Genomic DNA, 24,906 nt, shown 5'->3' on the forward strand with positions numbered 1-24,906 from the left:
TCTCTCTCTCACTCTCTGGTCATGAATGCCTTGAATTCATTTCACGCTTTTTACCACAGCTCTTATTATTACAAGTTGACAAAAAACCTTCATTAGTTCTCTTATGTCCTCTACTTCTCCTAAATCCAGCCTTCAACATGAACTCCACAATCCCATCTCCTTAACCTAACAAAAACACAGATAAAAAGACGCTACTGCTGCTCTCTCTCTTTCCAAAATGGACACAAGTGTTCTACCCTACCATCGATAACAGCAGCAACACGAATATGAAACTGACCATGACTAGGATATTGACATGGTGCTCCAAACCAAACCAATCACCACCATGAACTCAAACTCCAAAACAACTAGAGATCCTTACAACATTAGCAGTGTCAAGTACAAAGAGTGCTTGAGAAACCATGCTGCTTCTATGGGTGGCCATGCCAATGACGGTTGTGGAGAGTTCATGCCACGTTGTGATGAAGGCACCCGTGATTGGCTCACTTGTGCTGCCTGTGGTTGCCACCACAACTTCCATAGAAGAAACAGTAGAACCAAAAGACATCACCAGCAACAACTCCTCCTATCTCCACCACCACAAACACAACAGTTTCTCTTGTACGGTGCGCCCACTGATATAATCATGAACCGGCCAGTTCATGATTTCATTTCACGTCCTCATGAGGGTGATGATGACGACCTTGATGATCTTGATCATGATCGACGCTCAGAGACTCCTGAGATAGGTGAAGGGAAAGGGTTTATGGTGAAGAGTGCTGGCTGCAATAATAAGAGGTTTAGGACAAAGTTCACGCAGGAGCAAAATGAGAGAATGCTGGAGTTTGCTGAAAAGATAGAGTGGAGAATACATAAACATGATGATATTGATCTTAATCAGTTTTGCAATGAAGTTGGTGTCAAAAGAAATGTGCTTAAGGTTTGGATGCATAATAACAAGAATGCCCACCGCCGTAGAGATGGTGCTCCCCCGGTGTCCGCCGAGGTCCCTCCTCCTCCTCCTCCTCCACCTGTTGGAGTCTAGTATCTTAATTACTACCATTACTACTAGCATAACTAGCATGATATATAGTATCTTAATTTTAGTGAGCAAGATCTGATCGATGGGCATGAAGGGAGGGCTAAAATAACATAAATTATGCAAATGATCTTAAATTTGTTTAGATTTGTGGATGGTTCTTTGAAGTAATTAAGCTGTAATGCGGACTGATCAATGGAGAAATATGTACGTAAGCCTTTATTATTTACCAAAACAATAAGATAGGTACCACATTGGGGCCAAAAGCCAACTCATGAGATTGGATGAATAATTTAAAGTAAAATGGCATTCCATGTCGTCGTCTGTGTTTCTTCGACAGGAGGAAATCTTATCACATCTTCATAAAGTATAGAATTTAGATCAATACAGATTTAAAACAATGCATAATAAATTAAGCTAGAATATGTACCTTGACTTTGAAAGCTTAGTTTAGTAAATAAATAAGCATACTTTGTATTCAAATCTTAGCGCATCACGGGTGTTGGAGTTCAATTTAAAAATAAATCAAAATATTTTTTTATATTTTTAAAATTTTTAACATTAATACATTAAAACTATTAGAAAATAATAATAAAAATATTAATTTAATAATTTTTCAAGCCAAAAATATTTTTGAAAAACATCTAACATGTAAGACAACCCTTTAAGTAATCTTAAAATCATTTTTGTGAATATATTGGTTTAATTATAAATGATTTACTTAATATTTGATTGAGGAGTGATCCCATCCCATTAAAAAAATTGATCCTCTACACTTTGAAATAAACCATAGAGTAACAAGACCGTACGTAGCAAACTATAGTTGATGAGAAAAAAGATTAATTAACAATCTTATAATTTGTCCCTTTATTGTTATAATTATGTCAAGCCATACCTTATCAATTCAATTTGTTAATGTGATCATTACACTTCATGATTTTTGTTAATGTGAATCTTATTAGAGTTGATATCACTAAATAACAAAATGACCCACATGTCCTTCAACATGGGGTCTCCTTTTCATTAGATTTTTAATATGAGAGAACTCGATGACTATCGATCAACACTAACCTAATCATGGAGGTTAATTCTTGATATGAGATGGCTCAATAAATATTGTTTGCTTGATTATTTTTGTGTTATAAGCATTGATATGAGATGAATTTCAAGCATTCTCAAATTAATTTTAAAAATCAAATGTTTTCCTTTTAGTTTATCTATGAGTGGTTTGTGTGATGATCTTTTTCAAATTAAATCCTATGTATTTTTAATGGGTCACTCATGAGTACTTCATTTAACCAATCCTTTTTAAATTTGTTTAATTGGTTTATATATGAGCTATTTATTTTGATAAGCTAATTTTAAATCTTGTGTTTTCTAATTGTTTTATCTAGGAGCAGTTTATTTTGACCGATTCTTTTTAAAATATTATGTTTAACCGGTTCCTTTCATGAGCGGTTTGCTTCGACCAATTAATTTTAAAAAGTTATGTTTTTTGATCGGTTTACTTATGAGCAGTTTATTTTGATCGACCCTTTTTAAAATATTATGTTTAACTAGTTCACTATAAATGATTCGTTTCTACCAATTAATTTTAAAAACTCATACTTTCAAATCGGTTCATTCATTAGCGATTTGTTTTTAGTTGATCCTTTTCTAAAAATTATGTGTTTATTTGGTTCATTCATTAATAGTTTGTTTTGATTGGTTAATTTTAAAAACTTTCAATTCTAGATTGGTTCACCCATGAGCGATTCATTTTGACCAATCCTTTTAAAATTGTTGTGTTTAACTGGTTCTCTTATGAGCGATTTATTATGAGTGATCGTTTTCTTAAAATCCTATATTTATTGATTTGACTATGAGCGGTTTGTTTTGACCAGTTAACTTTGAAACTTGTGTTTTCTTATTGGTTCACCCATGAGCAATTCATCTAACCATTCCTTTTCAAAACTTGTGTTTTCTAATCGATCCATCCTTTGCAATTCATTGTTAATGACCATTTCAAAACATATTTTTGATATCATATTTACATGTATGTGATTTCCTTTTATGTGGTGATGTGTTTCATGCTATATATATATATATATATATATATATATATATATATATATATATATATATATATATATTATGTGTGCTATATGATTGATGTGTGCATTGCAACTAGCCTTAGGCCAAACGTTGAATGGGTATTATTGATTAAGTTTATTTTCTCTCCACGTAACCAACCACTTACCCAAACATTGGTAGACCAATTATTAGGTTTATGAGATCATTAACCCTAAATGAAAACTCTATTTTTTTTTTATTGTGTGTTTGCGATCATTTTTTTTCTCATTTCATTGGGTGAACCCTATCCAACTTACTACCATTCATTGAAGAGCATGAAAACATGAGTTAGTCGGGTCGCTCATGGCCAATGGCATGATGACGACTCCATTAGCAATATTTTAGGTTAAGCTTTGCATGCATATCATAAGCATCATTTCTAGTTTGCGCTCCTATGTTTATGTTATTGTTTATTCTTTTGTTGTCTTGAATAAGTGACTTGTGTGTTGTGTTCACTTATGTGTTATGTAGCAAATTATTTATATATATAAGTCTGTGCAAGGTGTGGTTCAATATCAAATCCTATAAATAAAGCATAAAATAAAAGGGTTACTTGTAAGTATGATGCTTTTAGGTGTGTAGTTCGTTTCCGGTTCAACGTTTTGCCTTGTGTTAAAAAAGTGGTAATAGAGAATTCCATCATTTGCGTTGATAATTGGAATTTTATTTTCTTATGTGCTTCTATGTTTATTTTATTGTGTGCGCTATTATCGAGTCCTAAGGCCACCATTTTTCTAAGGAAGGGATTTTTATGTTTTTTTTTTACCTTTTTTCCTTGATTAGCATTATAACCAAAGAGTTTTTCTATAATTAATATGTACACTGCAGTTGGCTTTAGGACAAACGTTGGATGAGTATCATTGATTGAGTTCATATTCCCTCCACGTATTAACCCCTTACCCAAAATTTGGTAGATTAACCTAGGTGAACCCCTATCCAGCTTACAACCATTTATCAAAGAGTAGCAAAACACGAGTCGATATGGTCGTTCACTGCAAGCAAGAAACATAAAAAAATATATTCAGGTTGTAGAGAATTATTTGATATTATTATTAAACTCGATCTTGTGGTTCAACCTTAAAACCTCTTAATCTAACTCCTTACCTAGTCCAAATTTAAAATTAGATACGTGACCCAGCTGACTTGACTGATTCATAAGCAACATAGTCGACTAATAAAAAAAATTCAAGAATAAAATTGAGAAAAACATGATGAAATTAACTGAAAAAAAATGTTTTGAACCACTTCTTACCTAGCTTAGATTTAAAACTAAACTGTGTGGAAGGCTTTTTAATATGATCCAGTCGACTTAGCTAATTGAAAGACAACCTGACCAACTAATAAATAAAGTTTGAGGATAAAATTGAGAAAAAAAATAAAATTAATATTAAAAAAATCTCTCAATCCGATTTCCTATCTAACCTAAATTTAAAATTAAATTATATAAAAATTATTTCAATGTCTCAAGCTGATTTGGTCGATCCAAGATAACAAGATAATTGTAAAAAAAAAGCTCCATTAGCTTTCTCAACTTTTTTAGTACGGTGAGGTAACATATCAACTAGCAGTATGAATCATAGTTTTGAAACTCGGACCGGCCCAGTGGGTTGACCCGGGACTCGGCTGACCCGAGCCTGGAACCGGTCCGGGTCTAAGTAAAAACCTGTCAGGGAGTTAGCCTGGAGAAACCCGGTCAACTTGGTGGGCCGACCCAGAACTAGGTTGATTCGAGTAAACCCGGCCGAGACTCGGATACCTTCTTTTTTTTTTTTTTTATCAAAACAAGTATCCCCTACCTCACCTGAAACCAAGAAGACATCCCTCCTTTAACAACTAGATTTCAATATGTACTTTAATATCTCAACAAAAATATGGCAAAAGTTTTTAAATATTCTCCAAAATCCTCTAGCAGAAACTTCTCATGTATGATCAAAAGCTTCTCCCCACTTAACTAATTTAGGAAAATAAGAACTGAAGCCCTAGATTACAGGCCAAGGTGATGGGATCTGGTCACAAATGAGGAAAATGATAGATTTATTTCCATGCCAGAAGAAAGCAAAATCCTAAAAAAGAAAGAAGAAAACAATATCCCCTACCTCACCTGAAAACACACCTCTAGAATTTCAACTTCCTTAACCAAGTTTTCCTTGCTCGTAACTTTAAACTAACAAGGCAAATTAATTTTCTCCTTATTATTTAAACAATCATTGCAACACCCCTTTGAATCTTGCTTTGTTTCTCTCTCTTGTTTTTCTCTTGTTCTCCTCCCTTTAGAAGTCAGATCCATTCTACAACTCTTGCTTTCTTTCTCACATATCTCTTCTAAAACTCCTAAATTCTCACTAATTCTGGAGGTTCTTGTTTTAAAGTTGAGGTTTTTTGAGTTTTTGGTGGTGGGTTTTGAGAGACAGTGAAGAATTTAAAGTGGGGGGTTTGATGGTTGTTAACAAAAATAACTTCGAAGCAAAGAATGACAAGGCAATAGATTTTGCAGTCACTTATTAGTTTAAAGTATGATAATTGTTTTTTTTAGGTTGATCCGGTTTAACTCGGATCAATTCATTTAACTCGTGACCCGATTATTAGACTGGATCAATCACCGGGTTGGGTTTCAAAACTATGGTATGAATACATGTCATCCATGGATTCTAACAAGCAGTTTGAATACATGACATGTCGTTCAAATAAACCCAGTTGACCATCCCCTCTTTGGGGGCGAAGGGTTTTTAAGAGGTTTTAAGCAGGCATTGAAGTTCCCTTCTTTCCAATTAGGCAGGGAAAGCATCAACCCTCCTCTTTACCAATTCTCAGAACCCAACATGTCCTCTTCAGATCCTGAAACCCAAGAAGAGCCGAAACCCTCTTTTGATGATCCAGAATCAAAAGAAGCCATAGAGTCATTCACTTCAACAAAAACCCTTGAAGAAACAGACCAAAGAAAGGCACCCATGAGTGAAAATCAAAAAGAGGAGGAGGAAGAGGAGGAGGAGCAGGAGGAAGGAGAGTGTGGGTTCTGTTTGTTCATGAAAGGAGGAGGTTGCAAAGATGCGTTTATAGCATGGGAAGATTGTATTAAGCAAGCGGAGGAAAAGAATGAAGATATTGTGGAAAAATGTTTTGAAGTTACTAGCGCGTTGAAGTTGTGTATGGAGGCTCATGCTGATTATTATGAGCCCATTTTGAAGGCTGAGAAGGCTGCAGAACAAGAGGCTGTTGAGCAGTTGGAGAAGGAAAAGGAGGAGGAAGCTGCTGCTGCAGCTGAAAAATCAGAGTCTCATGAGAAAGAAAAGTGAGATTCTTTTTTGTTATTTTTTATTTAACAAAAGAAAAGGAGAGAACTTTGAGATTTAATTTTGTCACCGACGAGGGATAATCGGATTAAAGGTAATTATTTGATCACGCGACATGGAGATGTGTTGAGGGTATGTTGTTAATTTCTACGTGGAATAAATGGATTGTGATTATTCACTTGAATTTTCATTTAACAGTTTTTTTTTTATATATTGAGATGATCATATGTTTTTGGCTAGCATATTGTATGTCAAATCTGTGGCTTGTTATGTTTTTACCTCGCTTGTTTTATGGATGGTGAAGTTAATGTTTCTTAATGCAAAACACTGTCATGCCAATATGATCACCAGCTCTAAAGGTTTATATTTTGCGACCAGATGATGGGACTTTTTTAAGCAAGAATGTGTGGTTTATGTGTTTATTTGTTCAAACAAAGCAGAGTGTATTGGTTTTAGGACAACCTAATTGTGGGGTTAAGGAAAGGGTTTAGTGGATTTTCTACGGGAACGTGTTTGTCTGTTGAATACGCATGAATTGGATTACAATTGAATTATATTCAGTGTGAATGGTTGCAAACTGGATACAAGCTTACTGGCTAGAGCTAAAGAGTTATCATAACTGTGTAGAACTTGTAGGATATGCTCTGCCTAACAACTCTTTTTATAGATTATTTGGTTCTTTTCCTATTATTCACTTCACCTATAAGGTTCACCTTTTGTAGTTAATAATACTAATGATTTGATGTTAGTGTAGAAGCTAGTGCTAGAGACTGTGGAGTTTGAGCAGAAGACATACGGTAGACGCTACCATGTTTTCAAGATCAGAGTTTTCACGATCTGCCAGTTTACAGAATAATTAACTTGGATAGTTCTATTGCATCATATATATTTTAGAATTATATAGATTTATTGATCTAGCTGCTTAAGATGTAGATCTATTTCACTTGGACAGTCACCAGTTGGTTTGTGTGATTATCAGCCTGGAAGGAATGAATTGTTCATTAAGCAAATGAATCTGTGACAGTCAAAATCTGATCCTAAATGGCTTCAACTTGGACTTCTGCTGACTGGTTAGAGGGTGAGTGGTAGAGGTTGTTGCTTTATGTTAGATTTCTGCGTTCATCCCAAGCTTGTGAATTCCTATGCTTGATATTTCTTCATTTTTGTCTCAATCCTCTTACCATCTTTTGCTATTTCTGCTGTCACAAAAATCCCTTTAGTTGAGCTGTGGACCTGCAGCTCTTGACTTTTGTGTGCGCAAATGATCTGCGATGAAGAGGTGGAGGTGAACTTCATCTTATCGCATTAATTGGAACAAAAACATCCATAGTCATGCTCTATAAGTAAAACGTTCAGTGTCCCGCCAATGCATTAGAAGCTTTATTCTTCTACTAATAGAGGATTATGCACAAGCCATGGATCAACATGGTTGCATTCCCTGAAAGTGCACTGGCATCACAACAGAAAACTCTTGAAGATGCAGGGAGAGAATACAGTGCAGGAATGGGTAAGACTGGACAAACTAAAATGATTTTTCATCCATGTTCCAATAGCAATGAGTTAAAAGGTCTGGAATCTGAAGGCATATGACATGCTTTACAAGAGGCCTGTTACTGAGGTTCATTCACTCCTTCTAGGTTATAGGTTATGTGATGATGATGGCCATAACTTACATGTCTGTATCGTGGGTTATTGAGGCAATACGTGTTTGAAGTCATTTGTGGTGATCCTCTTACAAATGCTTCTGCTATTAAGAAATCATTGATTCTGGACTGGTGGAAAACGGATATGATGCATCCATGATATTCAATGTATTTATTATACAGTTGGTTGGTACACTTACTATATCATTCATTACTGGTTACATTTTTAGTTTCTGAAAATTTCATATACATATGAGTGTTGAAATGTTACTTAGTTATTTACAACTTGCACTTGTTTAAACAGCAATCATCCCTTTAATTGATTTTTTGGGTTCTTTTGTGTTTGCAACTTCGCATTTTACAAAAATTGTTTGTAGTCATTTACTCTTCTCTTTATTTTACATTTTTCTTTCCTGGTGCATCTAAAGCAAGGTAAGATGTTTAAATATTTTGTAACATTGCTGCTATTATCATTCTGCTCAGTCCCAAAATGCAGGGTTTTACTCTTTTGTGTGGTCATTGCCATTGGAACAAGGTTCTTTTTCAAGATAATTTAGGTTTCATTTTCAGGGAACAGTTTCCTAGGTACTCTTTGTTATCACTGAAAGGGTTAATATTCTACCTAAAAAACACGACGATCTGGCCTCGTGGAAAGAAATCTAGCTTCCATCTGGCTCCATTCTTACATCTAGGAACATGAAATATAGTTGTCAGACCAGTTTTGCTTGTTTTACATCCATATAGGTATAGAGTTCAAATATATCAACCACTTGTTCTTCAACTAGTAATTCCTTCAATGATAAAATAGTGTCTGCACTATATGTTCAGAAACACAAACAACTGAGGCCAGCAATTTTGCTTTCCTTTTTCTTGTTGGAATGGCTTCTCCGATTCTCAGTCCATTTCTTTCCTCCCTTTATTAACATTGGCCTTTTGACTCGCTAGTTTTATATTGTTTTTAATGTCTACATGTTTAATGTTATGTCACATAAAACCATTCTTCAGACATGCTTGTACATGAAGGATTTATGTGATTTTCAGTTTCGTCATATTGTTGCGCACTTGTAAGCCTATCATTTGCTGTGACACCTCTTATCTTTTCAGTTTCCATGTTTAATTTCAACCATTTGTAAGTGGCTGTACACCAGCCAGCAACATATTAGCAATCAGCTTCGGAAATCCTCTTCTAGACAGGTAAAATTTTGTTCATCTGTACATGTTTCTCCCCGACTATTGCTTGCTTTACATTAGGCATGGATGAGAATTCCAAGGGGCAGCCCATTGGATCATAAAAAAGAAGAAAGAATTGCAAGCACAGGAGCATATTCATCTATTTTTGGTTGTTTTACTATAATCATCTATTTTTGTTATTATATAATTAAATACAATATAGTTTAAAAAAACAAAGTTATTAAACCTACCTAAGTCCATGGCTCGAGTCGTGAGCTTGAGAAGTTACTACTAGTTAACCCACGTTGATTCAAGTTGTTGTCATCTCAATATTGAAAAAAAAATATGGAATCTTGAAATTTGTTTTAGGTCAAATCGAGTTTTGACCGATTATTTGTCTTGCACTTGGATTGAGTATCTTTTTCCATAATTGTCTCTCAACTTCATGATTTAGTTTTTAATTAGCATTAATTTTTTTTTTTTTTTTACAATTACTTGCACATATAATCCTCAACTATTATATTTAATCTATACATTAGATTATGTATTATGTATTTAGTGTTTGGGTTTAATTTATGGTTTGTATTAGTTTAGGATTTTTTTAATGCAACTTAATTAATTTGCTATATTGATAAATTATCATCGTGTTTTGTTGTGATTTTCATATAATATGTTTCTATAGTGGGAATATTATATTATTGTGATGGTACAATAATCAATAACGATAATGATATAATTTGATATTATGCTCTGTAGAATATTTTTATTTTAAATATTTACTAATAATTTTTATTATGAATGAAGCTATGGTCGTGGTAGCATTTCACATCGATTGTTTTGATGTTTGGAGAAATCAAATGTTGGTCCCATGCACTATTTTGATATTGTTGAGATGCATTGCTTTGATTTCGTAATGTGTTAGTTTGGATTGCATCAATACATCCCTGATGATGTTGACATATTTAATGACTTGCATGTTGTTAATCATTGAGGTAAAATGAATGATGATTGGCTAGTCATTCATGTAGAATATGAAAATCTTTAGCATGCGAAGAGAGATTGTATATTTACAAAGCGGTATTCGTCTATTGAGTTATTTCTTTACATGTCTTGGTATATGAATATAACAAGGCGATTCATGACACCACTATATGAGCATTCTATGAGATGTACATGACACTATACACCAAATAATCTTGAGCTTTGTGCACAAAGATATAATAAATCAGTATGTATGGAATAAATTTTTTTAACATGTAATAAAATCTTATTTATATCTCATTTTGTATCTTATAATTGATGATATATTGTTTTCTCATATATTAGGTGAATTTTTTAATACGTGAGGGTTAGAGAGCTACGACCGTACTTTGTTATGCTATCGACGATGTTGTGTGCGACGCTTTCAATACTTGGTTCTTATCATGCCATTCTTCACTTGACAAGATTGGGATGCTCAATGTTTGGAAAATACAATAAAAGATGATGGGGTTGTTTATCATGCACGATGACGACATGCTCATGGTTTTGATGATGCAAACCCATCGTCGAGTTAATTTGTTAGATGCAGTTTAATAATGTAATTATATAGTTTAATTTGCAATGAATTATTTTGATATTGCAATTAAATCTCTTTAGTTATGAAATTACTTGCAATGAAATTAAGTGAATTTTCTAAAATGATTGTGTTAAGTTTGTTGTGATGAACAACTTCTTGGCCAAGAGCTATTGTGTTTTATGATTTTGTTGTCTTTGAATTTCTTTATTTTTGAGCAAGGGGCTAAAAGTGTTAAGACAAACAAACAACTATTATTATTATTATAGGTCGCTCATGTACTACATGCATGACCAGTGATTGCACTTATTTACATATGAGAAATGTTTAATCAACTGTATTAATTTAGACAATACTTTGGCCTAAACTCCAATTAGTAAGGTTGAATTCAACATAAGCAGGAAAGGGAAACAAGGTCCATAGAAAAACCCCACAATGTCAAAATAACACACGTATAAATCAAAGCATAGTGTGTGTAGAAGCATTTTGATTTTGAATTGTGCAAACAAGTCCTTGATTTGAAACAGAGGAAAGAGCGAGAAGCTGTTCTTACCACAACAAAACCTAAACGAGACCAAATCCGACGTTGAAGTGGAGCTACCTACCATATCCAGCCCCTGTCTGTAACCACCTGTCTTTCCCTTACCTACTTGGTCAAATCCCACCGCACCACCTCTCTCTCGTCTCATGGTTCTTCCCTTGTTCCCATCCCTCTTCTACATATAAACCTCTCCCCTCTGCTCCTTCCAAGTATCAACCAAACTCTCCCCCCTGTCTCTGTCTTTTCTGGCCAAAAACTTTTCTCTCTGTCTATTCAATCAAGCAATTATTACCTCCTGCTTGTTATCTAGTTTCAAAAGGGTAAAAACAAGCGAAAGAATACGTACACACCATTTATTTATTTGGCTAAGATAAACCTAGCTGCTAGCTACTTTCTTGATTCTCTCAATATCCCATTCTTAACCCAGTATTTTGATTTCGAAGACGATCAGAGAGATTCATGGGTCGCTCACCTTGTTGCGAAAAAGCACACACCAACAAAGGTGCCTGGACCAAGGAGGAAGACGAGCGCCTAATAGACTACATCAGGGTCCATGGTGAAGGCTGCTGGCGCTCTCTCCCTAAGGCTGCTGGTAAGGAGTAATTAACGAGTTGTTCTTTGATATCTGTTGTCTCTCTGTTTCTCTATTTAGCTTTTCTAAAAACTTTCAGTGTTTTTGCTTGGACAGGATTGCTTAGATGCGGGAAGAGCTGCAGGTTGAGGTGGATAAACTACTTGAGGCCTGATCTTAAAAGAGGGAATTTCACTGAAGAAGAAGATGAGATTATTATTAAGCTCCATAGCTTGCTAGGAAACAAGTAAGCTTATATTGTCCTTAAGAGATGAACGAGAAGCATGAATATTTTTATGGATTTCATTTAAAAGGAGCAAGCTTTCTTTCTTGCTAATGGTAATTAAATAGGGTAGTTTGTTGATTAATCATTTTATTACTTGCAGATGGTCTTTAATCGCTGGTAAATTACCAGGAAGAACAGATAATGAGATAAAGAACTACTGGAACACGCATATCAAAAGAAAGCTAATTAGCCGTGGCATTGACCCGCAAACACACAGACCTCTCAATGAGAAAACCACCACCACAACCACCGCTACTTCCACCACCAAAACCACCCACTTAAACTTTAAAAACACCCCACCGCAATCACTAGCTGAAATCAGTATCTTAAAAAGCCAACTTGATTCAAAATACAACTCCACCAAAAGCAATGACTTTCTTAGCAATCTGTACTCGAGTTTCAAACCCAAGAAAATAGAGACCGCTTCTCTTGAAGAAAACAACTGCACAAGCTGTAGCACGACAACTGATGAAGAACAACAACAAAAGAGGGAGGGTCATCATGATCAAGATATCAACTTGGACTTAACTATCGGGCTGGCTCCAACAACCAAAGGAGAGTCGACTCATACTTCTTCTCCCAACTCGGCAGAGTCCAGACTAGAACAACCAGTTTCTTCTTGCCAGTTATTTGGTAGTGTGTCAACTCGGCCGGTTTGTTTGTGTTGGCAATCCGGGGCTGCAAGATGGGAATCGTGCAGGGATTGCCAGAGCCGTAGATACTATTGTTGGAAGTAAATTAAATTTAATTGTAGATTTAAATTTTGTTTCTTTTTCTGGTTAGATGTGTGAAGTAAATGGTTTTGTTTAGGTACCCTACCATTTTCAACTTCTTCACCTGACCTTGTAATCATAAAGGCAATTAAAGAAGATGACGTGAAGTCGTGAAGCTACCTCCCTATCGTGGCATGTAAAGAAAGAAACAAAACAATTTTACTCTCTGCAAATGGCACAAAGCCGTTTTCGGATTCTATAATTAACTGCAGAAGTTATTTTTCGAAATATTTTTCTTACAAATATATTAAATAATATTTTTTATTTTTTACAAATTTATGGTAAAATTTCAGAACTGGTAGGAAAAAATTATGTTATCCTTTTAGCGTTTGAGGAAAGTAATCTTTTGTCACTCTTTTTATAAAAAACTATAATTTACATATTATTGATAATATTTAATGTATTGATCAAGACGTTCATCTCAATCGAAAAAAATTGTACTGTGAGATATTACAAATTTGTTATTATAATTAATTTATAGTGTATTTAACAGTGTGGTAATGATTGTTTTTTAAATAATTTTTCATGCTGAAATACATATCAATAATGTTTTTTTTTATTATTTTTTAAAAATTATTTTTGACATCAGTACATCAAAACGATCCAAAAAATACAAACCACATTAAATTTTAGCAAAAAAAAAATTTCAAATTTATTGGGAATGCGGTTTGCACCGTGTTCCTAAACATGCTCTTAATATCCAAAGTGTTTTTATAATTTTTGTATTTTCTTCTACAATTTCTACTACTTCTTCTCTCAATCCTTTTTTTTTTTTAGTTTTTTTTTTAAAAAAATCCATTATAAAATATAAATTAAATTAAAATCTTCATCATCATATTTTATATGGTAAAAAGAGTACAAGGGGATGTAGTAGCAAATCATCCTGAATAGTATCTTCGATTTTATGATCCTCCTAAGTTTAACCATTCAATTCAAATATTCTCTGAGCATAAGAAACCAACTTTTAGATTGCTATATCTCTTATATTATATGTATAATTATGAATATTTAATATTTTAAATTAATTAAGAAAATACAACACTCTCTTCATGCTAAATTAACCTTGTTCTCATGCTACACACCACCCTTATAAATCTGGTTTGTAAATTGTAAATTACCACTTAAGTTTATTTGAGAAGATAATTATGGTTATTTTTTAAAATATTTTTTTATTCAGAAATATATTAAAGTAATATTTTTTTATTTTTTTAAAAAATATTTTTTATATCAACGCATCAAAATAATCTAAATATAAAAAAAATATTAATTTAAAATAAAAAAAATTTTAAAAAAAAATATTTAAAACACAAAAACAATAATCCTTTAAAACGGCATTAGTTTCTACCATTTACCCACATTGCGTGTTTCTTTGATTATATATATATAAACAATCCAATCAACAAAGTATTTCTGATCATATAAATTAAATACTAATTAATCTAACATTAGAAATATTTTTAGGTCAAAGCACGCAACGTTTTTCATTTTTTAGGCTTTGCTCATTAGAAAAACGAGAGAGAAATCGATCTAGCAGCCCATTTCCCCTGACCTCGTGAGTCATTGGCTGTATATTGAATAAGAAACTAAAGAAGAAAATATTAGTTTCCAATTTCCATTGGAATAAAAAATTCTTAAACTATGGACTGACTTTTATTTGGGTCAATATTTATGTTGCAACACAAATACTTGTAACTTTTGAGGTTGAGAACTGTTTGCTTTTATATTTTACCAGTATTTTTGAAAAAAATAATTTTATTTTTATTGTCGTGAAACGTATTTTTTTATTTTTTTTTCTCCTGATCCGGATATTTGACTCGCTTTCATATGGTTTTAGTGGACAATTCCTCTTTAATTTCAGTGGACCCTACTCACCTAACTAACCTGCCAAACAAAGTACAACGTAAATGCCCAATCTTGTTCCAGAAATTAACATGAAATCTCACACATCCACCCTTGACCCGAAAAGGGGTCAATAGAAGAGTCTTGTTTTGTGTTATCCCATTCCCATTGTTTTAGAAAAAGGAGAAAAAAAGTATCCATTGACCTTATTATATAATGGAACGATTAATATTTAATTATTGGAGGCACCATCTGTATAAATAATCTATTCTTAGTTTGGTAAAAATGGTAAATTTAATTCTAATGCAGGAGAATTAATTTAGAAATTCACTTCCATCGTGAAATTTTAAAGATTATCATATAAAAAGTATTACTCAAAATGAGGTTATAACTTTTCGGCATCCAATTTCACGTTGGGTTACGGTGTGCTCACACCCAATTCTAAGTTGAGAAAGGACGCATCTGCGTCCAACCCTAGGCTGATTAGGCTATGGTGAGTTCATCTCTAACTATTATTGGGTGCCGTCACAAGCTAATCCAATTCCTCTTGAATTCAATGTATGAGTTGAACCCAGTTTCTTTCAAGTTTAATGTATAGCTAAAAGATAACTCCACACTGAACATCTTGTACTCCAGGCTTGGATTAATAATTATGATACTCATCACATTCCATTAAATACGAACAAGCGGTTCATGTTTATATTATTAGATGTGATGAAACTAGTAGTAGAATAATATTATTTTACTATTACAAGATTATATCTCTATCTCTTTTACATTGTATGAAGCAGGTCGAGCCAATTAATATAAAAGGAAGCATGAGTATACAAAAAAAATGTTTGAAACCTTATACTTTGAGACATAAACACAATCATTCTTCTTCTCTAACTTCTACATTTTCTTCTCCTTCTTCCTCTCTATTTTCATAAAAGCTCATTAATAATTAACAAAAAAAAATTAGAATAAATAAGGTATATTTATCAATTATATTTTATAAACTGGAAATTACCTCTACTTAATAAAAAAATTCGGAATACAAAATAAAAATTATCCAAGACCCTAATTATCAGATATACATTAATGATAATAATAAAATATTTCTTAAATATTTTAAAATCTCTTATTTATAAGGATTTTATTTCCTTTAAATCTCCCCAACTAGACTAAATAACTGCTTTAGTGATTACAAGTTAACAATTTGTAAATCATGTGTATGGAAAGTTTTATGCTTTCTTTTCTTCTTCTTCTTCTTCTTCTTCTTTTTTTTTAAAAAAAAGAATGTTAGAATTTAAACTTTAGACATGAGCACAAATTAAGTTAAAACCTCGTTGGCTAGAGATGGTTTTATGTTACCTAACAAAGGTAGAAAATAGACACGACGACCAAAGTGGTCAAACCTACAATAAAACACAAATTAAGTAGAAAGTTAAAAGGCGTGAGAAAAAAAGTTTCCACGCACTTTTTTGCACTTTAAATTGTGACCATAGATTTTTTTCATCTCTTTTTTTCTATGGTTATTATTTTTTTTAATTTTGTTCTTATATGATGTATTTATAGGATTAAGTATAAAGTTAAAAGGCATGGAAAAAAAAGTTTCAACACACGTATAAATACTTTGAATTGCAACCATAGTCTTTTTCATCTTTTTTTCTTCGGTTATCTTTGTTTTTTTTTTTTAATTTAGTTCTTATATGATGTATTTATAGGGATTTAGAGTTGGTAATTTATTTTAATTTTTCTCTTACATAATTATTGTGATATTAAAAAAATATTCCAACATCAAAATAGCATTAGAAAAATATTTCAGTATAGCGGTACAAATTTGTCTTTTACATAATTATTGCGATATCAAAAAAATATTTCAACATTAGAGTAGTATCAAAAAAATATTTAAGTATAGCAGTATGATTTATTTTTTAAAAAGTTCAATTAAATAAAAAATGATCTAAAAAGAACTAGACTATTAAACTTTATGAAGTTAATGATTCGGTTTACAAATTTGGCAAGGTAACCCTGTGTCCAGGTTCGCAGGTTTAACAATAGTTTTTTTTTTATTAGTTCAACTCAATTATGTGATCGTTTATTTTTATCTTTATCATATAGTTTAAAAAATAGTTTGGAAAAAAAAACATGTTATTAAGTTTTGGAACGTCCATTGGCCTATTGACAGGTTTAGCGAAATTTTCTCTTTTTTTAAAAAAAAAATTATTTTTCTCGATTTCATCCTTCAATATTGAGCTTATTGAGAATTGAATTTCATAATATATTTCATTTTACTTTCTATAAGGTTATCATGGTCTTAAAAAAAGGTCTAAGTATTGATTTGATGCTTGATTTTGCAATCGTCTATTTTTGTTTTCATATAGTTAAATAAAAAATAGTTTAGAAAAAAAAAACAAGTTATTAATCCCAATGGAGTCTATTACCTGGTTTATGGGTTTAACTTGTTGGCTCGAGTTACCTTATTCATGGGTTTAACAAATTTACCCATCAAATTTGATATGTTTGCTTTTTAGTTTTTGGTCATTTAACTTTTTTAATTGCTTTTTTTTTTGTCATTCTTCTCCAATATTGGATTGGATGAGAACTATAATTCATAGTTAATTTTTTTTTTATTCTCTATAAGGTTATCATGATCTCAAATAAACGTTTTTTTTAAAGAGTTGGTGCTCGATTATGAAAGCTTCTAAATTAAATAAAAAGAATTTACATAAACAACAAAGTAATCAAACCCATTGAAACACATGACCCAAGTTGCAAGGTAACCGAGATCGATTCAATTTGACATCAAAAAATAATCATCTTAAAGTTTTTTAAAAGTTACGTCATGTTTTTACAGGTTATTCAAGTTTTTTTTAGATTCATTAAATTAAATGATTCATTTTAAATTAATTTTTATATGGTGAAACTCAAATTAGATAAGAAACTGAGTTAGCAAAATTTAAAAAATCAAACTATTCAATTAAATTTAATAATATTATAAAAAAAAAAATCTTCATTCTCTTAATATTTTTAATCAGATCGTAACAAAGCGCGATCAAAAATACTAGACAGATCTATAAACCATGTGTGTTTCGTGCCTTTTGGTTTGCTGTTCTGTGCCCAACAACCTAGTAAAATTGACAATACAAATCAGGGTCTGATTGTGTTTTTATAGCCCTAGACCGACCGCCGGTGGTTTAGTTGGTACTTCTAGAACCTTAATAGCACCCAAGGGGAAAATGCCAACGCAAAAGAGGTTGGCTTACCAACCATCCACGGGATCGTAATTAGTTACATATAAAAATCATAAACCACGTGTTTGTATGGAATCTTATTACATGGTCCACAAAGCATGCCGGAACTCTCTCCCAATTCACTAACTAGACACGTAAGCTAGTAGTTTATGTTTCCTTGTCCACTGTGTGAGATTCAAACTAGCTTGTATGGGGCTGGCTGATGATATAGTATGATCTGTGCACAATTGATTAACAATATAATAATCTGGCCATGATCTTCTGTATTAAACTATCCAAATCCAAATATATCTCAACTCATCAGATTTTAAATTTGTTTTATAAAAATCATCAATTCAAGTTTCATAAAATTTAAAGTTGCTGGAAACTTATATAATCATTAACTTCAGATTTTATGGGATGAGTTGAGACTTATACAGGTTGGTCCGGACATCTAAATTAATAATATAATAAAAAATATCCAAATTCCTACCGGTAGAAGCTAATGTGGTACTTTTTCAGATTTTGCAAAACACCTAGGGTGGTCAGGAGACAAAAGAGAGCTTATACTATCCCATATATATATATTGGCCATAGGCAAACCTCTCGGGCGCAGTGGTAGCCTTAAATCTTATCTATCAGTATAGTCGAAGGATTTAATATCAGAACCATATCGATCTCGCTTACCGGGGAGAGACGAAAAGAACATGTGACATGTTTGGGAGGTAGGTAAGCGAATCTAAGATTAAAATTATGGGAAATTGTGAACAAAAGAGATCGAACAGCTTAGGTTAGTTAGGGTTTGGTGGTGAGGAAGGGTCACAGGAGAGAAAGAGAGGGTGTCATGTGCCCATGCAGTACTGAGGTCTGTGATCCCTGCAAATATTACTTGGAATTCATGGCATTTTAGCCATCCTAACACATTTGACCCTTCTTTTTCTTTAAACAAAATTTCCAGTTTGCTATCTAAGCTTCCTTTAATATATATATATATATATATATATATATATATATATATATATATATATATATATATATTGGTTGATTCATAGTCATTTATAGAAATTTATTATGCAAGTTAATTGGTGCGTGTGGTCCATGTGGTCGGGTGTTTTTCTGTGTCTTTGCAAACCTAATTAGGTGAACGAGCAATATTAAAGCTTACGTACAAGCATGAGGCATCCCTTTGCTTTGCCTGTCAATCTGACTCTGCATGCGCCCATGTTTAGCAGTTGATTTTTTTTTTTTTTTCTTGCTTGGCCCTTTGTATAGTATATTTTGCCTCCTCTATGCTTGTCAAAGCCCATATGGGAAGCATAAAGAAATTAGAGCGAGGAAGAATGAAGAACAGGGGAATTAGGGTAGGAAACGTCTGAATTGTAAGAGATTTAGAAGAACTCCTTTAACTAGGTTGTATCTTATCAGTCTTGCCCCCTCACTGGAAAATTAACTAATCATTTAAAAAAAAATTATGATTGAAATTAAGAACAACAATAAATTGATTGTTTTATAATTAAAATATTAAAACACAAACAGTTATAATTAGTAAGAAAATTTTTATCCAAAAAATAAATTAAAAAGGAATTCATAGTAAGAAAATCGATAGATACCTGCCCACAGACAAGTATGTCTTGATTAATTAGTCACCCTTTGACCTTGGATATAGACATATAGCCTGTTTTAGGTAGCCTTTATGTTTGCATAAAACCAAACCATGTTTTTATTTGTGGGATCTATCAATAACTGATGTCCATCCTCGGAAGCATGCATTTTCTACCGACTTTTTTTACTTGGGTTCAATCAATCAATGTTAACTTTTTTGACCTTTTGTTACTTTTAGCATACCAAAATTACCATCTTTTCTTGTTCCTTTTCCCGAGAGAGAAATCTGAAATTTATAAATATATTTGAGTTATTTCATTAACATCATTTATTATTAAAAAATAATATAAATTATATATTACTTGTAAATTGAGATATTCTTAATAGTTTTAATGACTAGGTAGTGAGTTTTTTGAATATTAACATCAAAGTTTTAATGACTAAGTAGTCATGAATTTGAATCTCATCATATCTATTTATTTAATAAAAAAATTTAAATACAAGGTAGTATGTACTATACAAATCTCAAGTTTAAAGAGTTTTTACTTGAAAGATATATATTAGAGAATAATATAAATTATATCTTGGAACATTACTAACAGTTTAAGTTTTTAAATTGAATTAATTTTTTAATACTAAATTCTAACTTCATTAATTTTATCCTAATATTTTAGAAATACTTTTTACTTATTAATAACTTCAACTATAATTTTAAAAAACACATTTTTATCGATCTAACCACTAATAAACTTGAATTTTAAGTCAACTAGGCCATTATTCCACGTGAGGCCATCTACCTGTATATAGCGTGGAAGGAAGCAATTTACGTGACCCATGTGGCTGGGGTCCTTGCTCTCTCTTTTCTTGATTAATAGATAATGTAGTCATTTACATTTAACCTTTGAAGTTTGATCAAAGGGTGGGTAGAAAAGTGATGTTAGATATTTTAACTGCCCCCGTCTCTTGTCATCAATTCGCGGGGTCTGATTTTTTGCCCCTTTCTTGTTTTTCCATGCACATTTTTCTCCATTTTACCACTATTTAAAACTTAATTTCTGTGATATATATATATTAGAGGGTGATGAGAAAGTAGAAGCAACTATATATCATCTAGAAGATCAGAAAAAGAAAAAAGACAAAAAAAAAAAGGGTTAGAACACGTTACCCACAGAGCCCTAGTGTGTTTAGTTTTAGGAGTGACACCATCAATGCCAACTCCTTTGTAGAATAAGCTTAAAATTATTAATCATGTCGTAAGTGATTTGATAATAAAAATTTGAAATTAAAAGATTAATTTTTTTTGTAATTTTAAATTTGAATTATATAATTACATATAAAATAGTTATTAGAAACTTACATGTTCGTTAAGAACCTGTAAAATTAATCAAGGTTTATGTAAGTTGATTCAAATATCTATATTAATAAAATAATAATAAAAAAAAGCCTTTAATCACATGATAGGAAGAAAGCACCTCTCTGTAAAGTGTCTAGCCTATTTATCTATCAAGAACTAGTAGACCTCAGGTGGCAACTACAGAGTTCACGTCGTGTTGAGCCTTTCTTGTCTTGTGCCACTCGTAAGCGCAACTCAGCAACAAATGACAGGTAATTGAATCTTGGATTAATAAAAATATAATGAAGACAAGATTCAAAGGTGACATGATTAAAATTTGAGATTGTATGGGTTTAAATATTAAGAAATATCAAGAAAAGAATATATATTGAGTTATTTTGAGTAGATTGGGTTTATGTACAGTATATATTTTTAAACTTTTGAAAAAAAGAGCTCAAGATCAAAGATTGAATTAAAAATATATATTAATAAAGAGTGAGTAGAATTTAGAATACTATATTTTGCAACCCTATTTACTACACTAAAAAGAAAAAAATTAATGTTAAAATTATTTTTAAAAAAAAAAACACAAATTCACTCTGTTTTTATTAGAGATGTTTGAAACAATAACATGGAAGTAAAAGGATAATATAAAAAAACAAAATATCGTAAGTTTTATTCTTTTTAAACATGGAAATTAGTTTATTTATTAATTAAATTCAAATTAAACACTATAATTAAATTCAATTATAACATAGAGTTAATTCTAAAACATAGAAAATAATCATAAACAAACCGTAGCTGGAAAATTAAATAATATTTGGTAGATCATGGAATTTCATCTTCGGCAAGTCAGCGGCATTAGAAGATCTTGTGATCAACGGGGACAAGCAAGGTAGATAGATAGATAGATATACATACATACAGGATGAGAACTCGAACTCATCAAAAGGGTTAAGCACTAGCAGCTGCGAAGACGCAGGTCATGGCATCCAGAAAACGAAAGGTAGAGGCTGATAGGGTTTGTGACGTTAGAAACAACGGCTACCTTTGTCTGTGTTCATCAATCCATGGATCTAGCTAGCCACTTTTGGTTTTTTTACCCTTAGGGTTTCTGCATTGTAGCTGGGCTGTAAAACGATTGATAAGGAAAGAGAGGGACATTAATGGGAGTTGGATTTGCATCCAGAAGAGCTGCACGCAAGAACCCATGTTACATCTACCTAACTCTGTTGACCTGTTGCGTCTCTCTCTGGATCGTGACGCCTCTCCGTGTCACTGTCGAGCTTCCATGGCACCTATAATTCACCTAATAGTCACATGATGGGGAAAGAAAAGCCTTCTAGCTAGCCCCAGCTAAGAAATTTGACGGTGGCAATTGGCAGCCGCATTGTATAGCAGAGAGATCAAGCCCCGACTTGGAGATGATCATCATGGCAACCTGAGAAAAATGGGAGAGGAGAGCCAACAACAGCGCTGGTTGTCATCATCGTTGTATTTTTAATATTCTTAACACACTTGGTTTTTTAAGCTTGATCACTGTAATCAAACGCACAAAACTGTTGGGAAAATGGTCTTAATTATTGATTAATTAAATGCTGCAGTATAAAGGATGGTTAAATAACCATCTTAATTTAATAGCTTAAATGGTTAGATAAAATTTTAATATTTTATTTATATTATTATTTAATACATCTTCTCAAGTTAAAGTTTTTTTAAACTTAAAACTTGTATAAATTTATATTATATTATTTTTAATTTTTATCATATAAATAAAAATAGTAAGATTTAAATTCGTGACCGCTTATTTATTAAAGCTTTAATATCATGTTAAAAAATTAATCTAAAAATTTAAATTATTAAATAAATTTTAAAATATAAATTTATATTATTATATAATAGAATCAAATACATTACCATTAATAAAACCAGTGGCGAGGCCAGGAGTTTTCATCAGTGGACAAATGGAAAAACAAAGTGAATACCGTCCATTTATTGAAAACACTGAAAGGTGGAACACATTACCGTAGACTTATTGTTCAAAGTTTTTCTTTCTTTAATTTTATTTTGGTCTTTTAACTCTTTTTTTTTAGAAGATCGCGCTGTTTTTAGCACAAATTAAAAGATAATTGAATTAAATTTATTGACTGATAAGAAAAATTAAAAGGTGGAGAATCAAAGTAAAAAAAATTAAATACAACAGAAATAGTAATGTTTTCAAAGTTTTTACAACAAAATTTCTTTTAACTTTTCTTGTTTTAATTTTCTTTAAACTCTTTGTGTTTCTCTCTATTATTATTTAAATGATTGTTTCATTAATAAATTAATTGATTATTATAAAAAAAATATTTACTTTATTCCTCAAACTTTATATATTACACATATTTGGTCCCTTAATATATTTTGCAATTCATGGTACAAAATTTTATTTTTCTTATTGTTTTAGTTCATGATTTGAGAAAAGTAAGAGGGAAGATCATCAGATTCTAGCTCTAGAGAAAAATAAAATTGATTTTGATATCAATTTCAACCACCAAAATAATTAATCTTGGTGTCAACGAGTTTTTTTTTTTTTTTTGTTAGGGTAGTTGCACTTAGATATGTGTTTTTCTTAAAATTGCCTAAAACATCATATCTAAGCTTAAGAAGATTTTTTTTGTTTTGGGTTGATTTTGAATTTTTTTAATTTTTTAAAGTCATTCATATGTTTGTCAAAGTGTTTCGATTCTTTTATAGGTGTTTTGGGTTCAAAATTGGTTAAGAATCAGTTTTTGGATTAAAAAAACACAAACCTAGTTTTTCCAGCCCTACAATGGTTGAGATATGGGAAAACCAGACGAAGTGTTGTCAAGAATATTTTTTTTAAAAAAAATATCGGGCAGATAACATGTCATCTGCTGTAATTAAATTGTTTTTAAAATTAGGCCCACCCATGAATTACTCTTGAAGGCCCATGCCCTGGCCCTTTTTTTAACATTTGGCCTTATTTTTTTTTATTTTTTATGTATATAATTATGATTTTATTTTATGTGTTTCTAAAAAAATCATTTATATTTAAATTAACATCACATTTCTATGATTTTTTTTTGTATTTACTCTTTTTTAAATAGTGGTTGGTTTTTTTTAATTATTTTGTATATATTTAATTTTTAGAGAGATTATTCTAATTCATCTATAACTTTTTTATGTTTTATATATTGAATTTTATTTTTTAAAAATTAAAAATATTTTTTTTAATAGTATTTCTAATAAGTACAACATTACAAGATATTTTTTTCTCTTTATTTTATTAAATGAATTTTATTTGTATGTCTATTTTTGTTATCATTTGATTCAATAAAAAATTGGTTTTAATTAACATAATAAAGTAAATAGTCCATGTTACGATATCAAATATTTTTATTTGCATTTACCTCTTAACTTTTCCAAATATGTATTTTTTAATATAAATGATTCTCAATTTATTTTAATTAAATGTGTACATAAAACTTTGCAATTTATATTTAATATTTTTTTATGTAAAATAATATGTCAAAAAAAGCCTATATTTTTTTTTAAAAAAAAATCATCCCACGACCCGAGCGTTAGTCAAACAGTTAAGTATCCACTTAGATTTGTACACACAATTGGAAAATTTGTGGATTCCAAACTAATTGTGCAAAAGAGCAGAATATAAAAGAAAATATGTGGAGCTCCTTAAGAATTTGAAACTAAAATGAGCAAAGAATTAGAATTAAAGTAGTCCACAGTGTATGATTATATATTTGTAGAAATATTAGCCAAGTATCACAATTATACCTTTTCTCCATGTTTTATCAGAACTAATAATGATCAAAATAATAAATGCAACTCAAGAGAAAGGAGACAAAAATGGTGATGTGGGATTTTCATCGATAGAAATACTAAAATTATAAGATTTTTAGGATCGTATCAAGCTATGGGCTTGGTTTTTCTGAAC

General features: G+C 31.5%; 3 protein-coding genes across 3 annotated transcripts; all 3 read left to right on the top strand.

Annotated features, from left to right (window-relative positions):
* Window positions 1–295: 295 nt before the first annotated feature.
* LOC118056560 (zinc-finger homeodomain protein 2) lies at window positions 296–1,024 on the top strand. Its single transcript, XM_035068801.1, has one exon. It carries the CDS (start codon window positions 296–298, stop codon window positions 1,022–1,024), a length of 729 nt encoding a protein of 242 aa, XP_034924692.1.
* A 4,808-nt stretch (window positions 1,025–5,832) lies between these two features.
* LOC118056485 (uncharacterized) lies at window positions 5,833–6,627 on the top strand. Its single transcript, XM_035068707.2, has one exon. It carries the CDS (start codon window positions 5,950–5,952, stop codon window positions 6,421–6,423), a length of 474 nt encoding a protein of 157 aa, XP_034924598.1. The 5' UTR covers window positions 5,833–5,949; the 3' UTR covers window positions 6,424–6,627.
* A 4,647-nt stretch (window positions 6,628–11,274) lies between these two features.
* Window positions 11,275–13,084, top strand: LOC118056486 (transcription factor MYB8). Its single transcript, XM_035068708.2, has 3 exons — window positions 11,275–11,921; window positions 12,018–12,147; window positions 12,287–13,084. Exons 1-3 carry the CDS (start codon window positions 11,789–11,791, stop codon window positions 12,921–12,923), a joined length of 900 nt encoding a protein of 299 aa, XP_034924599.1. The 5' UTR covers window positions 11,275–11,788; the 3' UTR covers window positions 12,924–13,084.
* The last annotated feature ends 11,822 nt before the right edge of the window (window positions 13,085–24,906 follow it).

This window comes from Populus alba, chromosome 19, assembly GCF_005239225.2.
Source record: "Populus alba chromosome 19, ASM523922v2, whole genome shotgun sequence".
NCBI classification, from domain to species: Eukaryota; Viridiplantae; Streptophyta; class Magnoliopsida; order Malpighiales; family Salicaceae; genus Populus; species Populus alba.

Excerpts from the sequence above, each read along its gene's own strand:
- LOC118056560 (XM_035068801.1), top strand. The coding sequence starts at position 296 with ATGGTGCTCCAAACCAAACCAATCACCACCATGAACTCAAACTCCAAA.
- LOC118056485 (XM_035068707.2), top strand. The coding sequence starts at position 5,950 with ATGTCCTCTTCAGATCCTGAAACCCAAGAAGAGCCGAAACCCTCTTTT.
- LOC118056486 (XM_035068708.2), top strand. The coding sequence starts at position 11,789 with ATGGGTCGCTCACCTTGTTGCGAAAAAGCACACACCAACAAAGGTGCC. Across the intron at positions 11,922-12,017 it reads CTCTCTCCCTAAGGCTGCTG|GATTGCTTAGATGCGGGAAG; the intron begins GTAAGGAGTAAT and ends TTGCTTGGACAG. Across the intron at positions 12,148-12,286 it reads CATAGCTTGCTAGGAAACAA|ATGGTCTTTAATCGCTGGTA; the intron begins GTAAGCTTATAT and ends TATTACTTGCAG.